This window comes from Centroberyx gerrardi, chromosome 15 (assembly GCF_048128805.1).
Source record: "Centroberyx gerrardi isolate f3 chromosome 15, fCenGer3.hap1.cur.20231027, whole genome shotgun sequence".
In the NCBI taxonomy this organism is placed as follows: Eukaryota; Metazoa; Chordata; class Actinopteri; order Beryciformes; family Berycidae; genus Centroberyx; species Centroberyx gerrardi.
In genome coordinates, this window is record NC_136011.1 from 28,541,925 (window position 1) to 28,564,459 (window position 22,535).

Consider the following 22,535-nt stretch of genomic DNA (forward strand, 5'->3'; position numbering starts at 1 on the left):
GGCTGTTTCTCTAAAAACCTAAAAAAAAGACTTTGTGAGGATGCAGTGTTTTATCTTGACAGCAGTGATATTCTTGCAATACGTTCTGCAAAACGCCCACACGAAGCAAAAGACAAGCAAAAGGTGTCATTTTGTTCTTTAATCTTCCATGATATCACACAGACCGACAAGTTTCAACAAAAAAGTATTCCAGTTCTTCACAGTATTGCATTTTGCACAGTGTTATACAGACTACAGTGTTTTTAAGTGAAGGCACAAAACTAGTGATTACTTCTGCAAACGAAATCCCTACCGACAAACATTATGAACCAAAGATACCAGACTTGGCCGCCGTAACAGTATTACAGAACATAAAACTAACTTTGTCTCTACTGACTCACGGCAATAAAGGTAGTAGTGTCATAATCAAACTAACTTTAACTCCAGTTATAATACTTGTTCGGTTATATCCGCTCCTCCAGCAGTCTCCTCTCTCAGTTTCAGGGCTCCTACATGTTTTCCCAAACATTTCAAGATGCAGAAAAGATCACATTACTTTTCCAGACTTTTCCAGACTTTTCCAGACTTTCCAACCCTGTGTAGGAGCCCTGCTGATTGTCCAGCATATAACACACTCTGTCCGTACGAAATCCACCAGATCCAAACTAAGTGCTCTTGGTTGGTTTAGTGCAACTCTCCTCCTTCAAATACCATTAAAATAGACATCGCTCTGCTACAAAAGTACACATAGTAGTACAAGATAACAGTATTTTATAAGTACTTTGCTTTTTTTTTTTGCTACATATGAAGCATGCTTTCACAGTAACACAATAGCTACATATGTAGTAGTAGTAGTAGTAGGCTGCCTCATGCATCTTCCACTTTCCAATGACTGAGCATTGGAAACACGCATGACAGAAAAAAACAGTACACCAGGGACATACCTGAAGCACCACACACACACACGCACACACGCACACACACGCACGCACCCACACCACAAAACAAGAATGCTGCTGTTTGGATGAAAACCCCACAACTCCAGTTTTGGTGGCTACTCATGTTTTTTACTTTAATTGAAACGTTTAATTCCAAAACACCTTACAGTGGTAAACATGGTAGAAGTCTTCCTTCATGTATTTGTCCTGCAAAAGCATCGCAGACAATTGTTTCTTGAATGTTATACAGCAGAACCAGCTCAGTATATTGTAACACAAACGTCAATTTCCAACAGCTGAAAAGGGTAAAACTGGATTTTCTTAAAGTGGGACTTCTATAACGGCCGCATCTATAAAGGGCTTTCAGCTGATGTAACGCATCCTCTGGCGGCCATCTTGGAGGTCTTCAGCTCTGTGAACAGCTGACTGTGTTTCTGTCGTCTCAACAGAATTGAACAGACGGTTAATTTCTGTCTGTTTCTGACTGAACTGATCATTTCATCACTGATCCATCTGATTGATTTAGTGTTTAGATAATGTCAGCTTGTTAGCTAGCTAACCATAGTATCTGGTCAGCTAACATCACTGTCTTGTTGTTAACACATCTGATTAGCACACTAGCTAACGTAGCTAGCAGCGGCTAGCGTTAGCGTGTTCACATTAACATCGGTGTGTTTGCCGGCTAGTTAGCTAGCTAACAGTTTGTTCAGGTTAACTGAGCTGACTCTTCTCAAGCTACAACTCAGAGTGTTTTGGAGTAGAGACTAGGGCTAAAGACAAGACAGTTTACTGTGTCACAGTAACCAAATCCACCTTATCACACTATTCACTTTTACTGAGAACGTTACTGAATGGATCTACAGCCACACCACAACAAGCTGACTCAGCTGCTCTCTGCTTCTAGCTGCTTCATACAGATTTACACTTTATTAACTAACACACAGTTCTACATGTTCCTCCATCATGGAGCCAGCTGTGGTTGCTGGCAGATTTGTGCTGCAATTTCAAAGCCTCTATATATCTAGTGTAGGTATATATGTATATGCACACAACTGCATTAAGCATCTAAAATGTTCCTGTTTTGTAATGGCCACCAATGAGACAAACATCTTGGTTCTTTCAGTTCCTGGACAGTGAAGAGATGTGGGGTTTTCATCTGATAGCAGCGATAACGAGACTTAAAATCATCAGTGCCTAAATTCACAAAGTGCTAAAGGTTTGGATTTCCGGTTCAACTCGGATCTCCAGGATACCCAGTGGGCGATTTGTCCAAATTTATGTGGAACAGGTTTTTATGAACAAGTATTTATATAGTGGAGGGGAACCAGTTTACCCTCCATGTGCTGGGGCATGAAACACATTCAGAAGCCATAATGACATTTCCAAAAATGCATGAATGATTACTTAGATCAAATTTTAATATCCAAGGTATATTCAATTTAAGAGGTAATTTCAATTGTCACTGAAATTGTAATGTTATTTTCCATCTGACTTAGTTTGTTCAGCCAATGAAAACAAATATGGCTTAAACAAAAAAAGTGACCGACTACTTTTGGCAACTTCCAATAAATTTGGAACAAATCATGATTGACATAACTGCTGGTCAGGTCTTTGAAAAATAAACAAACTTTGCACAAACTAAAAAATACTTTGTGTTTGCGACCCAGTTAATTGTTCTGCCAAGGAAAAGTACTGTAGGACTACTACTTCCACTTGAGGACACAAAACAGCTCTGTACAAAATATCAATTAACACTGTCAACAAAACCTAAACCAACAATAGCAAAGATACATTTTACATTGAATACCATCTTTTACATATACATTCTCATTATTGGATGTGAGTGCAATAATGACATGTAAACAGAGAGGAATGATTCTATTAAACAAGCCTTCATGAGTTGAGAATACTGCAAATGGACTGTACGCATTCACGGCACTGCAAGTCACTTTGGATGAGAGCGTCTGCCGAACGGCATGGTATGGGTTCATTCATTAGTGATAGGAGAATCTCCACCCGTTTCTGTGTGAATGAGTGCGTGTTTAAGCCCGGATAATGAGAGAAAAATAGGCCTTGAAACACTGCATCTCTTCAGCATGAGCTATACATTAACTTGGAGTACATTCTTTATGTGGCGTCCTCCAGACCCGGGCCAAGCAAGATTTGCATATACATGGTTTGTTTTATCTAGAGATGTAGCGGTAAATAAAAAGGAGGGTAAACTAGGTCCTCCAGTTGGTTGTCATTATAAGGCAAACAACCACCAATATAAGCAAAAAACAATATTGTCAGAAAACCATTAATTTTTGCTTTTCGTCCTTAAAAACCCTATCCTCATGTAACTTAAATCAGTTTGATACTAGTTACTATGAATTAAAGGATAAGTTCGGCGACCTATATATAATTCCATTGCTAGGCCTCTTGCTGCTGAGTCCAAATATCTCCAAACAAGCCAGTCTGTGAAAACAATATGGCGACCGACCGACGTATTTCTCTTGGCGGCCCGGAAAGCGGCGGCACCGCACCGTTTCCACTCAGCGGGTCGTCTTCTACCGAACTCTACTGTTTACAATCTGACCCGACCGTCCAGAACCAGATCACTCCGCCAGGAACCGCCTTTCACCCCACAGCGGTCTGTGCTGCAGCAGAGAAAAATAGTTCTGTGATTTCCTGATTAGTGAAAGTTGCGTAACGAAGGAACTGAGTCGTGTTTCCTCTCAACTCTGTGGAGACACAAACGGCTTTTCTGGAGATATTCTGACAAACAGTTTGGACTCGTTGTTGCAGCAAGAGGCAGCGGAGCTCGCTGCTTCAACTGACAGCTGACTGGAGACAATACTGTCTGTGGGTCCAACAGCTACAGGTACGTAACAAATTATATATAGGTCCAACATTGCCGAACTTATGCTTAAAGGCCCTAAAAACGTATGTCAGCCTTAAAAAAAGTGGGCAAACCACATTCTGCAAATAAAAAGGTGGGTAAACTGAGTTTACATGGGTTTACCCTGCATTACATCCCTGGTTTAATCCTACTTTGGTAACCAGATTGGTGGGGTTCGCCACATAGGACCATGAGTGCCAGACATCTTAGAAAATCAGAGTAAAGTATTTCAAAGTCAATTTATGATACTTTCTATGTGTCTATAAAATTACCTGACAGTATTTGAATTGTCCTGCTGCGGTAAACCCCACCCATCTGGTACTCGCAGCACATTAAAACAAATACCAAGAATTATATGCAAAACTCTTTGTCCGAGGTCTGGTGTCATCAAACTCCTGTCTGTGCCAACAGCCCACTTTGAGTGGAGAGGAAGATGCATAACACTGTCTCAATTACAAAATAATGATCATCTATAAATTAGATTACCAATAACAGATATATACAGCTAGCACTGAGGGCTAGGTTTTCCAAAATCCTCTCAGGAATAACTTTGTTTGTTGTGCGCATCTGTCTGGACGACATGTCTTGTGTATGGGGCTGAAGATGTTTTTTGTGGTTACCCCTTTAAAATATTATTAGGACCACACACACACATACACACACACTCACAGAGCATAAATTATTTATAGAAAAGCAGTTTTTTGGGAGATTGTCCCATTAGTCAACTTACCCGTTAAGTGATGAGAACATAGACACCAAAAGACAACAGACACCTCACTACTGTATGTTGAGGGACAGTAGGAGACTAGAAAAAAGTAAATATTATTCAGCCAATATAGCTGATCTTTCAGGTGAGTACCCTTTAGCTTTAGCGCTGCTACAGGTTTATATTTATCACTTCATGGTTCCTCAATGCTCTGAGGTGGGAAGTAGGAAATTCCAAGTGGGAAGTTTCCCAGTTCCCAGTGCAGTTTTGTAAACTCAAAACTTTAAGGAGCTATCTAACTAGCCATGTGGCCATCAGTCTTTGCAATCGAAAATGACTGCAGGCTGATCATGTCGGACGTTGAAGAAGACCAGCACATTTCAGAGCCATATTTATTTGAGCCGGAATATACTGAGCAGGTCTATTTAGCTACTTTTGAGAGGAGCTGCTACTTGATCCCATAGACTTCCAGCAATTGAGCTAAGCTAACTGTTCCCATTCCTTCAAACTGCACACAGAGACATAAAAATTACATCCATGAGTCTGCTAAGTAGGTAAAATATCTAGATCCCCAAAAATTGAACAATTCCTTTAAGCAGAGTTGGGGACTCGACACATGACTTGGGCTCGAGTTAGACTCGAGTCACAGTTTTAATTGCTTGAGACTGACTTGGGTTCTGGTGACTTGGGACTTGACTCTGACTTGTACTTTGATGACTTGAAAAGGTTTCTAAAGTCTTGACTTGAGATCTTGCGTTTGTGTAAATGACTTAGATTGAAAGTGATGAGATTTGTTCCAGCAGACGACTGAATTTAAATTCTGTTTTCTGAATTTGTATGGAATGATTGAATTTATTGAAGTTGAAACTGATTATAGAAATCAAACTCATGATGCTCTTACCAAGTTTTACCCTTAAATTGATACTGGACTCTTGATTTGTTCTGACTTGACTTGCTGTTCTACATTTAGACTTGGGACTTGACAATAATGACTTGGACTTGACTTGGACTTGACGTGGTAATCTACATTTAGACTTGAGACTTGAGTTGAGATTTGTGCCTCAAGACTTGAGACTGACTTGGGACTCGAGCAAAGTTCAGTTGGTCACATCTCTGCGTTTAAGTGTTAGCATGGAGCACCGGAGCCAACGATCAACCGGGGACACATGGATGATTTTGGTGTCTGTGTTTAGCGGCCAAGTTGCCCAATGGGCCAATCTCCCAAAAACTTTAAAGATTCCTTTAAAGAGACAGTCCTGTAATGGAAAAGTCACTGGTCTGAACCCTTCAACAGCCAATGGAGTGTCAGCTAAATGCCGATGCCAACGTAATGTGTATGTGTGTATTTAGTGTGATCATTAATATTGGGGTTAGAAAGCACAGACAGATGTAAGATGACTGGACAGACCGGGAGTGGTTTGTGTGTATTGTCGATGTAAAGGTCCGACCAAAGGAGAGGAGGCGGCATCAACATCGCCGGGGTCAATTTACTGTCAGTTCTCCCAATTCAGCAAGTGTATTTTCTTCAAAATTCAACGACTGAAAACTGAAAGATTCTTATAACTAATCTGCAATGAAACCCTTAATCCAGTCGATGAAGAGTTCTATTCTATTGGGATAAAACAGCATTATCTGACATCATTACATGTCTCTAAAACACAGAGGTCAACCAAGAACTGAAGTTACCTACTATCCTTTACAAAGTGCTATAATACAGTAAGGACTATCAAACTATTATAATACTACTACTAATACTACTACTGTAATATATATAAATATTTTGAATACTGAAAGTGAACTGACCCCCACTCCCCCTGTTGATAAAGTACCTCGTGTAACACTTCACAATGGCTTTATTTCAGTGTAATAACCTATGGAAAAGTTCAATAACACTGTGTTGCCAATTACTGGAAAATCTCCCTAATATATAATGTACTTACAAGGGTGTAAGAACACAATGTAAGGCCAATGTGTTCTTCTTATGTATCCTCAAACATGATTAAGAAACACTTTTTTTTTTAGTCACTGCCCTGTCCCAAATGGATTGCCTACTGTATCATTGCCTGTTAAGTGTATGTTTTATATTTGTTCATTTATTTATTGAAGAAATCAAGAAATATATTGATAAAAAAAAGCAGCGACATTGTGCTCTTACACCCTTGTACGCAAATTATAGTATTTAGGCAGAATTAGGGAGCGATCACACCTAAAATTTGTTTTCTTTGGTCCAAACCGGAGTGGAAAAGTTTACTTTGTTGCATTTTTTTATTTGGTTCATTTAGGTTCACACTGACCAATTACAAGCAATCCAGCAATCCAATAGAAGACTTGTCTGTCTCTTCTTCTGTGGTGTTCAAACCAGTTAAGAACACATAAAGAAATAGCTGAATATGAGCATCAGTCCAGACTTCATTTTGTTCTGCTAGACTTTCCAATCTTGACGAACCGCATCCACCTCCTTCTACCCATAATCCCTTGTGTTTCGGGGTGGTTTCCTATAATTGGATTAACGAACCGCACCGCAGTTCTCTTGTTAGAGGACTGAGACTCTCGGTGCCGTTATCTGGTGCCACCAGAGTTCAAAGGTCATCGTTCTCACCTGGACAAACCAACTGAACTGAAGGAGGAAACACTGCAGAGTTCAGATAAACCGATCAGAGCATGCTTGGTGTGAACGCAGCCTTATTGTCTACCTACAGTACTTTTCCACAGGTTAACACACTGGACTAAGGTCATTGTGAAGTAAAGTTTTACCGCCCCCAGCCCCCTGACGCCTCCCCTCCCTGGTGTTTCTCTACAGGTCTAGGCCTCGTACCCGGCGGAGCGGCGGCGCTGGTGGTTCCAGATGTCGTCTCTGTGTTCGGGTCGGCAGAACAGCCGGGACGACTGGGCCAGGCGCTCCCGGTGCTCCCGGTCCCGGTCCGGTTTGGAGAACGGGGGACGGCCTCCGAACTGGGAGGAGGAGTGGGTTCTGTTGTCGTGGAGACCGGAGGAGGACAGCTGACCCCCCGCCGACCTGGAAGCAAATGCGTTCTGCATTAGAACGATCGGTGTCAGGCAGCGTTGTAGTAAAGTCACCAAACCTCGAGTCCAAGTCGAGTCCCAAACCCTCAATGTTCAAATCCGAGTCCAAGTCACCGAGATCATGTCCGAGTCGAGTCTTAAGTCCTCAGTGCTCAAGTCCGAGTCTGAGTAACCAGTTTCAGTTCAAGTAAGGCATGCCAGAACAAATTAAAAATAATCCACACAAATTTACATCTGTCACATTAAAAGCTAGTTTAATAGTTAGAATGATGACTTCAAGCTCTTGACTTCAGTCATTTAATTTGTGATTTGAAATAAACCAAAAATAAACAGTTCTCACTCCCAGACATTGTGTTGTGAGATAAAGTTCAAGTCTTCAGTGTCCAAGCCTGAGTCATCAATATTCAAGCACTTGGTAACCACTGCTTTTAGATAATAGATGCTATAAAATTCAAGTTTATTATTATTATTATTAGCTGACACCAGTGTTGTAGGACACGAGTACTGGACATGGACTTGAGTCCAAATCCGGTACTCGTGTATTACAACACTGGTGTCAGCTAATAATAATAATAAACTTGAATTTTATAGCATCTATTATCTAAAAGCAGAGGTTACCAAGTGCTTTGTAAAAGGGCATAAACACACACACACACACACATACACACACACATACACACACACACACACACACAACAACAACACAACGTTTAATTCAGGACAAGGATTTTCTTCAGAGTTCAAATATTGAAAAGCGTTCAGCATGACAAAGGCAGTCACAGGCGAGCCATTAACAAATAAATGAGAATGAATGCTTTGTCATTAGAGCAAGCAAAATGCAATTTCTGTTTACATTTTGAATTGAGCGAATTGAATTGACCCCAACCTTGACATCCCCCCCCCACACACACACACACACACACACACACACACACACACACACACGCACCAGCCCCCCCCCAGCAGCAGGCAGACAGACAGCGGTAATCCCACTCAAGTGACTGAATGGAAGGACAAAGCGTCGCATGTAGAGCGATCCATTATACATGACGGCAACACAGGAATCTGACAGACGACACAGCAGACCTCATGAATGATTCAGCGGCTTCTCTGTCACCTTCTGGCTGGGATTCACACTCACAGCAGCGCTTCACCTGCATGTTAGCGGTCAGTTCCCGCTTCATTTTTTTGTTCCAGGTGATATTTCCTGCCCAGGGATGCAGCCATCAGGTTTTCTGGGGCCGATTCCAATTACTGATTTGTAGCTCTGCCAAGGAGGTTTGTCTGTCTGTCTGTCAGCAGGATATCTATAAAACTTACGAACGGATTTCCATTAAACTTTGGTGAACAGATTGTCCTTGCGAGACGGAACAATTCATTAAATTTTAGTGGTGATTTGGATCTGGGATTTCCGCTATTAGATAGGGACGGGACGATACATCGAAATACAAAAACATATCGTGGGTCAGGAACATGAACGGTGATATCAGCTCCATGTTATTCTGCTGTAGTAATCACAAATGAGGCGCTTGACCATCACAGTTTCACAAGCTCTCCTCAAATCATATCATTTGCACTTTGTAATGACATTTTAAAATTGTTGTTTACATTCTAGCAAGCAAATGCCATCGCTAGAAACATTTGTGTCTCCCCATATCACGCATCGAATCGTATCAGGAGATAAGCAGATCGTCCCCTCACTACTATTAGACAATTATTGTTTTTTTTTGCCATAACTATGAAACTAACGGACACTTGATTCCCAATCAGGGAGTGTTTACAGGGTCAAGAAATCAATTGAACTAAATTGAAGTGATAGGAATCATGTTTTGGGTGTAACAAGAGGTTTACGCTCTCTGAATACTTTCTAATTTAACAATGTGATCAGCTGATCACCAATCCAATCGCCAATTAAAATGATGCATTTTAGCCAGACTTTCTCCAAACAATGCCACATGATGTCAAAGTTCACGTCAAGCAGAAACAGTAAAATTTCAATTAAGCGCTGTGTTGATCAGATTGTTCTTATGGCTGCGGGACGTTGCTGCCTAACCATGTGGAAATAAACCAAACAGTTAGTGTGGCAGCACAGGCTCTGCCTTCTGTCCAATATTAACCCGTTTTCAATCATATACGCTATGAAATTCATAACACAACATCAGAAGTAAATATATGTGAGCTGTCAATGTTTATTAACAGTTGAAAATAGTGAATGAAAACAAAAATCATAGTCACCAAACGCTCTGTTTAGAAATGACCAAGTCTCTCTGCCAGAAAAACTGCAAGGTGCCTTTAAGAACAGATGGGCCTGTTCTCTGTTTCAAAATAAAAGCCTGTATGTGGCCAGCAGTAGAAGACTGGCTGTACTGGGCAGCTACCAGGTGAGAGTTTAAATTAATAGATTAGAATATGTTTTTAGGTATCCTGCCTGATTGATTAACTGTAAAAAAAAATGTTTTTCCCATGACCCATGTTTGGGTCTCGCCACAACTTTAAACCCTCTGAGTTACAGGACTGAACAGCATCATATGAGCTAATGTGGAAATACTCGCCTGCTTTTAGTGATTCTGTGATGTCCGTTGTCAGTTGACTGCTGGTGCTGCTGAGGAGAGATAAGAGGATATTTTCACTACAGCAAGTGAAACGACACCGACTGAAACAGACAGGCAGAATACTAGCTCTTTACCTACCAACTACAAGCAGAATACTAGCTCTTTAACTACCAACTACAAGCAGAATACTAGCTCTTCAACTACTAACTACAAGCAGAATACTAGCTCTTTAACTACTAACTACAGGCAGAATACTAGCTCTTTAACTACCAACTTCATGCAGAATACTAGCTCTTTAACTACTAAATACAAGCAGAATACTAGCTCTTTAACTACCAACTAAAAGCAGAATACAAGCTCCTTAACTACTAAGTACACACATAATACTAGCTCTTTAACTATTACCTACAACCAGAATAAGCAGAATACTAGCTGTTTAACTGAGGAAAACTCAACATTTTTAAGTAAGTGTGTGTGTGTGTGTGTGTGTGTGTGTAGGTGTGTGTGTGTGTGTGTGTGTGTGTGTGTGTGTAGGTGTGTGTGTGTGTGTGTTGTACCTTGTAGTGGCTGCAGTGTGGCGGGCTGCTGTTTCCTTGGTAATACTCCACCAGCCTCTCGGCCAGAGCGATGCGTCGGAGCAGGTTCTCGATGAAGCGCTGGATTCGGACCTTCCCGCACGTCTCCTGGCGAGCCGCCGCCTCCAGAAACTTCTGGATGGTTATCACCTCCCTGAAACACAGCGGCCTTAAAACTCTTCTGCAAGCCTCCTCTTCCTCTTTAAACCCCACAGGGCAGTCTGACGCTACGCGGGGCAGTAGAGCTGAGTATACAGTACACTGTTACATCCAGGGTTCAACCAATATGGGTTACTGAAGGCCGATACTGAAGCCGATATTCTTTGACTGAAGATACCGATAGCTGATATTTTGTGCCAATGTTCAATATCTTTAAATTTGGCCATTTTCAAACCAAAAAGTACAAGTATTCAGTGTTTCCCCCAGATATAAAAGCCTCTGAAACAGCATTTAGACGATCAAGGGATATTAAGGCCACAATCACACCTACAGTTTGTTTAAAGCAGTGGTTCTCAATCTTTTTGGCTTGTGACTCCTTAATACGAAGCGATGTCTACTCCCCCCCCCCGGGGGGTCGCGACCCCCAGTTTGAGACCCACTTGTCTAAACCATATTGACTTTGCTGCATTTTTGTATTTGGTTCGTTTAGGTTCACACTGACCAATTACAAGCGAACCATGACTTATAAACAAAAGTCACATGGACTCCCTCAAAGTTAAGGCATGTGTATTGGACAGAGAGAGTTTTGGTAACCTGCCGTCCTGCCAGGTTAGAGGTTTTGGTTGTGGGGTCAAAACAAATCCGACTCCAGTCGCTGGAACTTTAGCTAAGCATGAAGGACTTGTTGGAGACGAGGTGACAAATGTTCCTGCAGCTCAGCATGAGGCTAAAGAGACAGTCCTGACTATACTGCTTGTCTGTGTTACCGCAGCTCAGCATTAAGGCCTTCAAACGGTTCACCTCTCTCGTCGTTCCAGCTCGTTCTCGGAGGCGTTGAGCTGCTCCCTCAGCGTGGCGATCACCATGACGGCCACGTCCACCTGCCGGCTGAGCGAGCGCTCCCTGTCGGCCACCTCCTGCCTCTCCTGGGCCAGGTGCTGCGAGTGAGCGCGCTCACACAGCAGCTCGGTGTCGGTCTGGGCCAGCTCGGTGCTCACCCTGGCCAGCCGGCGCTGCATGGTGCTGTCCGCCGCCCGCAGGATGCTGGCCAGCCGCCGCCGCACCGCCGCCGAGGCCGCCGCCGTCTCCAGCCCCGAGTACGAGTTCTGCTCTGCGGTACAGTGAGGGAGACGAGCGTTACTGCAGCTCAGCATGAAGGCTGCAGCGCTACAGCTGAACAGATTATCTTCATTACATCGCTTGATATTGTAATCATGATTACTAATCACGATTATTCGTCTCTTTTGAGGAACAAAATTATTTTACTGCACTTTTGGCATCTTGTATCAACTTCTTGACAATATTCAACTCCAACATCCTAAATGAAATGAAGGTTTCAATATGGCTGATATGCCAATTTTCTAAAATTATTAATTGTGAAAACCAAAATCTCAGTATACAGTCATGCGTAATACATGTTACCATAGGACAGGGTGCCTACTAGGCTTGGGCGATATCCAAAATTAAATATCACGATACTGTCCCGCCAACATATCGCGATATATGATATTATTGGATTTTTTGGGGGGGATTTTTTATTTTATTTCTTCCAAATTACATCCAATTTCTAGGCTATACTCGATAATATCGAATATCGGCCCATGCCTAGTGCCTACCCATTTTTTACAAAATTCCATGACTTTTCCACCTCTGCTCCACACCATAGCACATTGCTTTAGATATTTTGACAAATCCCGTTTGGACTCATTGTTACTAGCAAGAGGCAACGGGAGTTTTCCGTTTCAACTGACAGCTGGCAATATTGTACTGCAGGTATATAAGAGACAAATTATATATAGGTCCAAAATCATCGCACTTATCATTTAACAGTGAAATCCAAAAGTTTCTCCTAAACAGCAGAGAGTGAGCGCTCTGTCCAGAGAAAGCTGGACTCACCAACGATGGCTCAACCTCTTCACCACCTCCACTCCACCAGACACTCACCAGACCTACTCGCCTTTACTCGCCTTAAATGATTTCTGGGTAATGAAATCTACCAACTTTCAAAAATTCAAACAGTTTCTCTCGCTGCCTGCAGCCTTAGCCTACTTGGACCAATAGATGGGTAGAAAAGAGTCTTAACTTTCTGGCACTCAGCTCAACTCTCCCTCAAACAAACCTCAAACTGGATGAAGGGACATTAGGAAGTAAACTGGGAATTCAACGCACCCAGAGTGTCCAGGGCGGATCCTGGGTCCCGGCCCGGGTCGGGCAGGGGGCCGAGAGGAGCAGGAGGGGGGAACGGGAGGTGATGGTGGTTGAGGAGGTGGAGGCACGGATCTGACTTTTTGGTGAACAATTTCATATCTTGCTCATTTCTACCGCCACCTCCCTCTTCCCCCTCCTCCTCCTCTTCGTCCCCCACTTCTTCATCCTCCGTCCCCCCGTCCTCTTCCTCCTCGTCTTCCTCCTCCTCCTCCTCGGCCTGCGTCCCCACCCCCACGCTCTGGGTGCGCCTCCTGGCGGAGCCGTAGGAGTGGAGGAAGCCGCTGTCTCTGCAGTCGCTGAGGGAGCGCACGTGCAGCGCCCGCCCGCCGCTGTGCTGCCCCCTGCGGGTCGGCAGGCTCATGTCGTGCCAGGGGAACGCCGCCGCCGCCGGGTCGGGGGGTTTCCCGGTGATGCTGAAGCTCCCGGCGATCACGTCCGGCGAGCGGTACGAGTGGCGGTACTCCAGGTGGGCGCGCAGCGAGGCCAGGCTGCGGAAGCGCTCCTGCTCGCCGCAGCGCGGGCAGCGGAACGGGAGCGAGGAGGAGGCGGCGGCGGCGGGCTCGCTGACCGCTCCGCAGGCTTGACCGTTTCTCTCCAGGAGGAAAGAACCAGAACCTCTGGAACACAACTTCTGCTGCATCACTCTGCACCGGGGAGAGAATACAATAGAGAAGAGTAGAGTAGAAGGGACAGATCAGAATAGAAAAGAGGGCTTTCAGGTGATGTAACACACCTTCTGGCGGCCATATTGGAGGAACAGCTGATTGTGTTTCTAAACTTCTCTAAAGGCTTTTGACTGGGAACTGATCATTTCATCACTGATCCATCTGATTGATTTTGTGTTTAGATAATGTCAGCTTGTTAGCTAGCTAACCATAGAATAGAATAGAATAGAATAGAAGAGGACACAATAAAATAGAACAGACCTGAATAGATAGAATAGAAGTAGAATAGAAGGCAAGAATAGAGCAGAATAGAATAGAAGAGAAGAGAAGAGAAGAGAAGAGAAGAGTGTACACACAGAAGATGAGTGATTTCCATCATGACTGCCTTAACTGACTTGACAGTAGATTTTCTGTCCATATTCTAGTCCCACCCAGCACCTTACCTCCAGAATTAACTTTTACTTTAAATTGAAATAGTAGAAACTGCTGCAGCTCTACTCTGGAAAGCTCTACACAAGAAAGGTCAAACACCATCTGAACTGTATTCGTCTGCAAAGAGCGAAAACAACAAGTAGTCTAACAGGAATTACATGATTAAGGCATCATTCAGTACAACTTCATCAACACAACAAATTTGCATATCATCTTAATGCAATTAGTCAGACACTGCTGTATTTGCATGCAACAATAATTTAAATCACTCAGTATGGGCTATCGATGCCAGAATCAATCAGAAGGCATCATATTGTAGCACAGATCATGACTCTACAGTGGTTTGCATCCACAGCACCTGGTGCTCCAGTCAGCCAACATGAATAAAGACAGGAGGACAGATTGGGGGACAGCAGGTGATCTGAACAGGCACGTGCAACCCTTTTATTTTCCCACAGCCAAAACAGAAAGGAGATTTTTCCATTCTATTGTCTCCATTCACTGTCTGCTTAATTATGCGTTGGAATAACCGCGTAACAGGTCAGTTATACAAACAGTGTTTAGCATTAGCCAACTAGCTCCACCTGGACGCTGCTGTGCATGGGTTAGCTTAGCCGAGGCTAGCTAGCTAACAGGAACAACAGCTGAATCATTGTCTTTAACGGAGTGAATGTTAATTCTTACCGAGTCTAATGTCCAGCAGATGTTGGAGCTCTACTGCCTGAACATCACATGTCGCAGATACACAGCAGCCTGCATGATGTCATTCATTGAGGAGAGAGAGAGAGGACCAGAGTCAAGCTGCACGGAATTACAACACAACACTTCCGCTCACCACGTTCTAAATAAAACCTGTGTTGATGAAAATGTTGCTTCCGGTTGTCATTTTCAAAATAAAAGCCCTATTGACGAACATAAGTACCGCATGTTGCACGTTTTTTTGATGATAATAATGATGATGATAATAGTAAATATGAGTAATTAAATCATATTGCAACACTCTAATAATGAATTAAGATAATAAATGAATATGTATAATAATAATTATATAATATTTATGTAATATTTATATTCTTATTCTTATTATTCCAGTGGTTCTGTTGGTCCTTAAGAAACTCCATAAGCATTGTTTTTACATTTGGAAAGAAATGTAGGCCGACACGGTTTATTGCCTATTTTTTTCTTGGTCTCAAATAGGACTCAGTTTGCTTTTGTCTCGGTCTTGACTTGGTCTCGACCCCCTTTGGACCTGGTCTGGACTCAAACTCAACTGGACCCGTTCCTGGAATTGACTGGAATTGGACTAAAGCAGAGGTGTGACCAAGTCAACTTTGCTCAAGTCACAAGTCAGTCTCAAGTCTTCAGGCACATCATGCTCATCATATCCACATTATTTATTACTGATTACACATTACCAGAGGTGTGACCAAGTCAACTTTGCTCAAGTCCCAAGTCAATCTTGAGGCACAAGTCTCAAATCAAGTCCCAAGTCTAAATGTACAGCAACAGCAAGTGAAGTCCAAGTCAAGTCCATGTCATTAATGTCAAGTCTCAAGTCTAAATGTAGAACAGCAAGTCAAGTCAGAACAAATCAAGAGTCCAGTATCAATTTAATATCTTAAAGAAAACTAAATATCTAGGACTTTTCAATGCAATATGGTTTTAATAGGATAAAAACTTGGTAAGAGCATCATGAGTTTGATTTCTAGAATCAGTTTCAACTTCAATAAATTCAATCATTCCATACAAATTCAGAAAACAGAATTTAAATTCAGTCGTCCGCTGGAACAAATCTCATCACTTTCAATCTAAGTCATTTACACAAACACAAGATCTCAAGTCAAGACTTTAGAAACCTTTTCAAGTCATCAAAGTACAAGTCAGAGTCAAGTCCCAAGTCACCAGAACCCAAGTCAAGTCAAGTCTCAAGTCTTCTCTTCATGCATCAAGTCAAGTCTCAAGCAATTAAAATTGTGACTTGAGTCTGACTCAAGTCCAAGTCATGTGACTCGAGTCCCCACCTCTGGACTAAAGTGGTCCTGACCAATTGACCATAACCCTGGTAACAACAATTCAGTAAGGTTTCATCAGTTCAGTAGCTGCAGTTTAACAGTTTGGGCAGCAGATGGCAGCAGAGACCTCAGGAAATAATCAGTGGAGCAGCGGTCTGTTCAGCACCGTCTGCTGCACACTGGGAGCTGAGCTGCCCAGTACAACCACACACTTCTACTGGTGGTTTACTTTAGTTTAGTTTAGTTTAGTTTAGTTTAGTTTAGTTTAATTTAGTGTCAGAAAGAGACTGCATGTGTGACATTTAGCTGGTTAGTTTAGTTTAGTCTGTTCATACTCTGGGCATCAAGGTCTGCAGCCAACAGCCAGCCTCCAACTATAAGAAACAGACTATAGAATAAGCCACAGGGCATATTTTATGTCAAATACAACATATGATATATTATATGAAGTGTTCAATAGCAATTATATTATCCTCAATTCTCTCTACTTGTTCTTAACTAGATTTTATTCTAAATTCTCAATTCTGCAATGATCCAGTTTCCCCACAGGGATTATTTAAATAAATCTAATCTAATCTATTATTCACAGTCATGGTGGTGAAATGTAATGCTGCTGACACTTCAGATCTGCCACCTGTAATGTTGCCGTAGAAACGTCAAAGAATCAACGTGAAAATGAATGAAAATGAATGATTGATGTCGCAACAGGCTGGAAACTTTAGTTTGGTGTCTGTTGGAAACCTTTTCTGATCCACAGTGATGCCAAGAAGGAAGAGAGTGAGGAAGACGATGATGATGATGGTGATGATGATGATGATGATGCCGGTGATGATGATGATGATGGTGACGGTGATGATAATGGTGATGATGATGATGACAACGGTGATGATGATGACGATGATGATGATGATGACGGTGATGATGATGACGATGATGATGATGATGATGATGATGATGGTGATGATGATGATGGTGATGATGGTGATGATGACGACGACGGTGATGATGATGGTGAAGATGAAAGAGAGTAGAGAGTTGCTTTTCCAGTGTCTGTGTTCAGGAGAACTACAAGCACAGAGAGAGTCTAGATGGGGCTGAAGCTCATTTCTCTATATCCAGCCATTCCCACAATGCCTTCTTCTAATGATATCTTATATGTAATGTATCTTCTCTACTTAAGGCTACGTTCACACCACATTTTGAGCGGTTTAAACCCAAACTCTGCAGTGTTTCCTGGTTTAGTTTGGTTAATTTTTCCAGGTGAGATCAACGACCTTTGAACTCTGGTGGCATCAAATAACGGCACCGAGAGTCTCAGTCCTCTAACTGCGGTGAGGTGCATTACAAGTGAGAACGTAATCCCACCAACTACAGGAAACCAATCCAAAACACAAGGGATTATGGGTAATAAGGAGACGGATGCAGTTCCTCATGCTTGGAAAAAACAGTCTGGACTGATGCTCAAATTCAGCAGAACTGGGAAAGTACAGCAAAGTCAAATCTATCATGCTTAGCTAAAGTTACAGGGACTGGAATCAGATTTGTTTTGACTTTATTACATTACAGTGTGATACTGAGGGTGATATTTCTATTTTTAAATGACTGACATAAATATAATAGATAGATAAATGGATTAATAGATAAATACAGATAAAATAATATGAGATAATATACAAATAAAATACACAATGTAAACATAATATAACATCTAAAATGAAAACATTTAGTACTAGTATTAGTATTTAGTACATTTACTTATTTTACATGAATTATTTAATGTTTTTTTTATTTTGTTTTATGTATTTTATTTAATGCAATACCTTATTTATGTTATATTTTTGTAAATAATTACAAAATAATTAAATTATTTTTAAAAATAAGTAATGAATTGTGTTTTTTTAGCAGTGCCTCTGTGGTACTGTGGAATCCCTTTCTTTAATTTCTGCTCATCCTGAGGCTTTGTGATGCAATAAACAGCCATTCTATAAGCTGATCAAGAGACTTTGAGGGTTCATGATTCTCACATGAAGACAGCTGGTGAAACCTGTGAAAACCATCACTGAGGCCTGTAAGAGTCGAGTGAATTATATTGTATTGTTTGATATCGCAAAAATGAATGAACAAGGAGAAAGTTCCATCAGCCGAAACTCTCCCGGATGTCAGATGGCGTGTTCAGTCCTGAATGAGCTGCGTCTGGAGGGAAAGCTGTGTGACGTGGTGATCAGAGTCAGAGACGTCGAGTTTAACGCCCACAAGAACGTCCTCTGTGGCTGCAGCCCGTACTTCCGGTGAGTTGGTTATCTTGGTTATGAAGTTATACTCTTCAAATGAGCAGAAAAACACAGGAGTGGCTGCAAAATGTTAATAGTGAATCAACTGGATGTGAAAAACAACACCAATAACTGACTTATTACTGACGCATTATTTATCAGCACTCTCTCTTATTACTCTTCAAATGTGACTAGACTTCACATTTATTTATAAAACGCTTTTGACAAAACAGGTTTGTCTGCTCCGCTCTTGCCACTTGACCCCTGACCCCTACCCATCGCCTGGCGGGTGGTGAGTCTACAAGGTGTACGTTGCGCATAAAAAATTACAACTAATAATACATCACAGATTTTTGGACCACTCCTGTCCCTTCACCTCTCCCGTCAAATAAAATTGCCTTTCTCTCCCTAACTGATAACCCATTGGTTTACACCATTGGCCACTTTTAAATGATCCCTCCCCTCGTTATTTCCCCTCGTTAACAACCCGTTTCAACCGGACATATGCCGAATTACGGCAGCAAGATGCTCTCAAAATGCCACTTCATTGTGACAGTAATGCCATCCTCTGAATCCTCGTCCCATAGCGCTCTCTTCACCGGTGGCTGGGCGACCTCAGAGCAGCGGGACCTCAACATCCCCGACGTGTCGCCCAACATGATGCGCCTTATCATCGAGTACGCCTACACCCACTCTGTTCCCGTGACGGAGCAGAATGTGGAGGAGCTTTTGGCAGCAGCAGACCGGTTCTCCATCACGGGCGTCACACTTGCCTGCTGTGGCTTCCTGGAGGACCGGCTTTGCCTGGAGAACTGCATCGGCATCTGGAAGTTTGTGGACCTCTACTACTGCCCTGATCTGAGGCGCAAAGCCTACCGCTTCATCCTGCATCACTTTGAGGAGATCGCTGGTGTCTCTGAATTCCTGGATCTCTCTCTGCAGCAGCTGGCTGATATCATCGAGAAGGACAAACTGAATGTGAAGCAGGAGAGCGCAGTGTTTGAGGCCGTCCTGCGCTGGATCGCCCACTCTCCTGAGGAACGCAGCGGTCACATCTCCACGCTGCTGCCCAAGGTAACCGAGGGATGAACAACAAGTCCCCTGTCACCAATTTATATTTGTATATTTGACATTTAGCTGGCGCTCTTGTCCAGAGAAAATTGTAATGAGAGAATAGATGATAGATCCCCCTCACAAAGCTGCTAACCCTTAAAGAATTTAATTATCAATCAATGGAGACTTTGAGTGTCCCATGATGGTGTAAATGCTCTTTCAGAGGCTTTTCCATCCCTGGCAAGAGTACAAAAATATCGGTATCGGTATCGATACCTTCAAAAACCCATATCAGTCAAACCCTAGTTCACCGTCTTCTTGTCTCTGTCCAGGTCCGCCTGGCCTTGATGACTTCTGACTACTTCATGTACAACGTGAAGAACAACGATCTGGTGGAGGACAGCGATGACTGCAAGCCCATCATCATCAATACCCTGAGGGCCATGTGTGATCTCAACATGAACAGACCCTCCAGATCTAATTACAGTAATCCTTTGGCCCGCCCACGCCTGCCCTCTGACATCCTATTGGCCATTGGAGGCAGAAGCGTCGGTACTCCAACCAATGCCTTTGAGGCGTACGATGCCCGCGCCGACCGGTGGGTCACCGTGTCCAATGATGAGGAGAGCACTCGGGCTTATCACGGTGCTGCTTTCCTCAACGGCTTTGTCTACTGCGTCGGAGGATACGACAGCGCTGACTTCTCAAATAGCGCATGCAAGTTCAACCTAGTCACCCGCACTTGGCACCAGGTGGCGCCCATGCATTCACGCCGCTGCTGTGTCAGTGTGGCTGTGCTGAACGGCCGCATCTACGCCATGGGAGGCTATGACGGACAAGCGGGACTCAAGACTGCCGAGCGTTACGAGCCTGAGACCAACCAGTGGACTCTAATCGCACCCATGCACGAGTACAGAAGCGATGCCTGCGCCACAACACTCCATGGAAAGGTGGGTGGAGCTGAGAAGCAGCTTGAAACAACTGAAGGAAAACTATAGCTTGGGGTAGCAGTTGCCCAGTATTGTAACGACTGAAACGTCAACGGTTCGGATCTCAGACTATAGGGAATCCTGGGGCGGGGCAATGAATACAAAATGCTCTCTCCTCCTTTAATGACTACTGTAAAAGGATAATACCGGTGTTTTTTTCTTTAAGTTTGTGCCAATCATCAATCAGTCAACTAGGTTACCCCTCCTTTACATTATTCCTGGTGATGTCTACACACAGTCAGTGTAGGTGGAGATATCAGGCCTCATTGTCCCTACATTCAGAAGAAGCCATTTGCTGCCATTCATTCTTGTGCAGCATGAAAAACAACTTCCAAAGACTTGAACATTTGTTTGATTGTTGACATCTTGCTGCACTTTTTGCAGATGCGTGTTTCCTCTGCAACAACAGTGATGTGCAAAACTAACTGATACTGTTGTATTACTGTAATTCTCCCCAGGTGTACGTCTGCGGTGGTTCCGGTGAGAACGGATGCCTGTCGACTGCAGAATGCTACGATCCTGAGACCGACCAGTGGACGCCGATCGCCCCCATGAGAAGCAGCCGCAGTGGGCTGGGGGTCGTCGCGTACGGAGAGCGCGTCTACGCAGTACGGAGCACATAACACACACATGTTGCCATTCATATAAACACACTCCAACACTCAGAGACACAGAGGTGTGGACAGTCAGTGGTTACAATGGATCCTGCTAATCGCCACAAAGGACCATAAAGTGTTATTTTTGGTACTTTGCAGTATGCTTTGTGGTAGTTTGTGGTACTTTGTGCTATGCTTTGTGGTCATTTGTGGGGATTTTTTGTAGTATTGTGTGGTTTTGTGTAGTATTTTGTAGTTCTGTGTGGTACCTTATAGTTCTGTGTGGTACTTTGTGGTATACTTTGTGGTATTTTGTTGTGCACTTTTTGGTACTTTTTGGTACTTTGTGGTTCTTTGTGGTACTTTGTGGTACTTTGAGGTACTTTATGGTACCTTGTGGAATTTTTACATGACAATCTTTCCTTTTTCTGTCACGCCTCCAACATGGTGGCATGTGCCTCATAACCACTGGCCGCTCTCCAAACATTCCCTTCCAGGTCTCAATTTTGCTTATTTATGACTTAACAAAATATTTCACTTGTGAGTTGTGACTTGCCTTCGACCTTTACTGTGGAACTTGTGACTTGTCTTTAGACTTTAATACTTGGGATTGTTTTTTTACTTGGAAGTTATGACATGAGTTTACAAACTGGGACTTGTTCCCACCTCCACTGAAATATTTGACTCATACTGCACCTCTCCTGTCCCAGGTGGGTGGCTTCAATGGCACCCGCTGCCTGTGCAGCGCCGAGGCCTACGACCCCCTGACGAATACCTGGTGCGGGTCGTCCCCCATGTTGAACCGCCGCAGCAACTTCGGCATCGCCGTCGTGGACGACCAGCTCTTTGTGGTCGGAGGCTTCAACGGCGTCGCCACCATGTTTAATGTGGAGCGCTACAATGAAAAGACCAATGAGTGGTACGACGCCCGGGACATGGAGATCTTCCTCAGCGCCCACAGCTGCTGTGTGGTGCAGGGTCTCCCCAGCGTGGAGGAGCTCGCCGCCCCTCGTGACGCCTGGCCGCTCCCCGGCGTGGAGGAGGCTGACATCTGGGCGGAGTTTTAGCCCGGTCCTGCCCTCTGCCCGTCCAGCTTGGCATGATTAGCAACACAGACTGGCAATTCTAACACAAATAAATGAAATTCATTTCTTATTGCATAAATCAAGGGTGATAAGTTATTATTCTAATACTTTCCAATGATTATCAGTTTGTGTAATTATATGTAAGCCTCATGTTATAAGACTGGGTTCAAGCCCACATGACAGCAAGCATCCACTCTGCTGCAGTGTCCTTGACCAAGACACTGAATCCACCAGTTCCAGGGTGCCGGTCTGTAGCTGAGCCTGACCTCTGACCTTCATGTGGAGAGAAGACAAATTTCTCCTTCAGGATCACAAAACAATAAATTATGCAGCAAATTCACTTATTACAACAACCAATTTCTCCACCGGCACTTTGACTTTGTCCGTATTTGTTGTTGCTATGGGAAACGG

General features: G+C 43.2%; 2 protein-coding genes across 2 annotated transcripts; one reads left to right on the top strand and one right to left on the bottom strand.

Annotated features, from left to right (window-relative positions):
* Positions 1-7,306: 7,306 nt before the first annotated feature.
* On the bottom strand, positions 7,307-13,662 carry znf365 (zinc finger protein 365). The gene is made up of 5 exons (XM_071919332.2): positions 13,005-13,662; positions 11,616-11,937; positions 10,638-10,809; positions 10,081-10,130; positions 7,307-7,520 (listed from the first exon to the last, which is right to left on the bottom strand). Exons 1-5 carry the CDS (start codon positions 13,660-13,662, stop codon positions 7,307-7,309), a joined length of 1,416 nt encoding a protein of 471 aa, XP_071775433.2.
* A 4,632-nt stretch (positions 13,663-18,294) lies between these two features.
* On the top strand, positions 18,295-22,106 carry LOC139927273 (kelch-like protein 10). The gene is made up of 5 exons (XM_078288649.1): positions 18,295-18,419; positions 18,989-19,475; positions 19,787-20,404; positions 20,902-21,051; positions 21,750-22,106. Exons 1-5 carry the CDS (start codon positions 18,295-18,297, stop codon positions 22,104-22,106), a joined length of 1,737 nt encoding a protein of 578 aa, XP_078144775.1.
* The last annotated feature ends 429 nt before the right edge of the window (positions 22,107-22,535 follow it).

Coding starts and splice junctions, on each gene's coding strand:
- LOC139927273 (XM_078288649.1), top strand. CDS start 18,295: ATGGCGTGTTCAGTCCTGAATGAGCTGCGTCTGGAGGGAAAGCTGTGT. Junction 18,420..18,988: donor GGCTGCAGCCCGTACTTCCG/GTGAGTTGGTTA, acceptor CTCGTCCCATAG/CGCTCTCTTCACCGGTGGCT. Junction 21,052..21,749: donor ACGGAGAGCGCGTCTACGCA/GTACGGAGCACA, acceptor CTCCTGTCCCAG/GTGGGTGGCTTCAATGGCAC.
- znf365 (XM_071919332.2), bottom strand. CDS start 13,662: ATGCAGCAGAAGTTGTGTTCCAGAGGTTCTGGTTCTTTCCTCCTGGAG. Junction 10,810..11,615: donor GAGCTGGAACGACGAGAGAG/GTGAACCGTTTG, acceptor GCTGTGTTTCAG/GGAGGTGATAACCATCCAGA. Junction 10,131..10,637: donor CACACTGCAGCCACTACAAG/GTACAACACACA, acceptor ATCTCTCCTCAG/CAGCACCAGCAGTCAACTGA.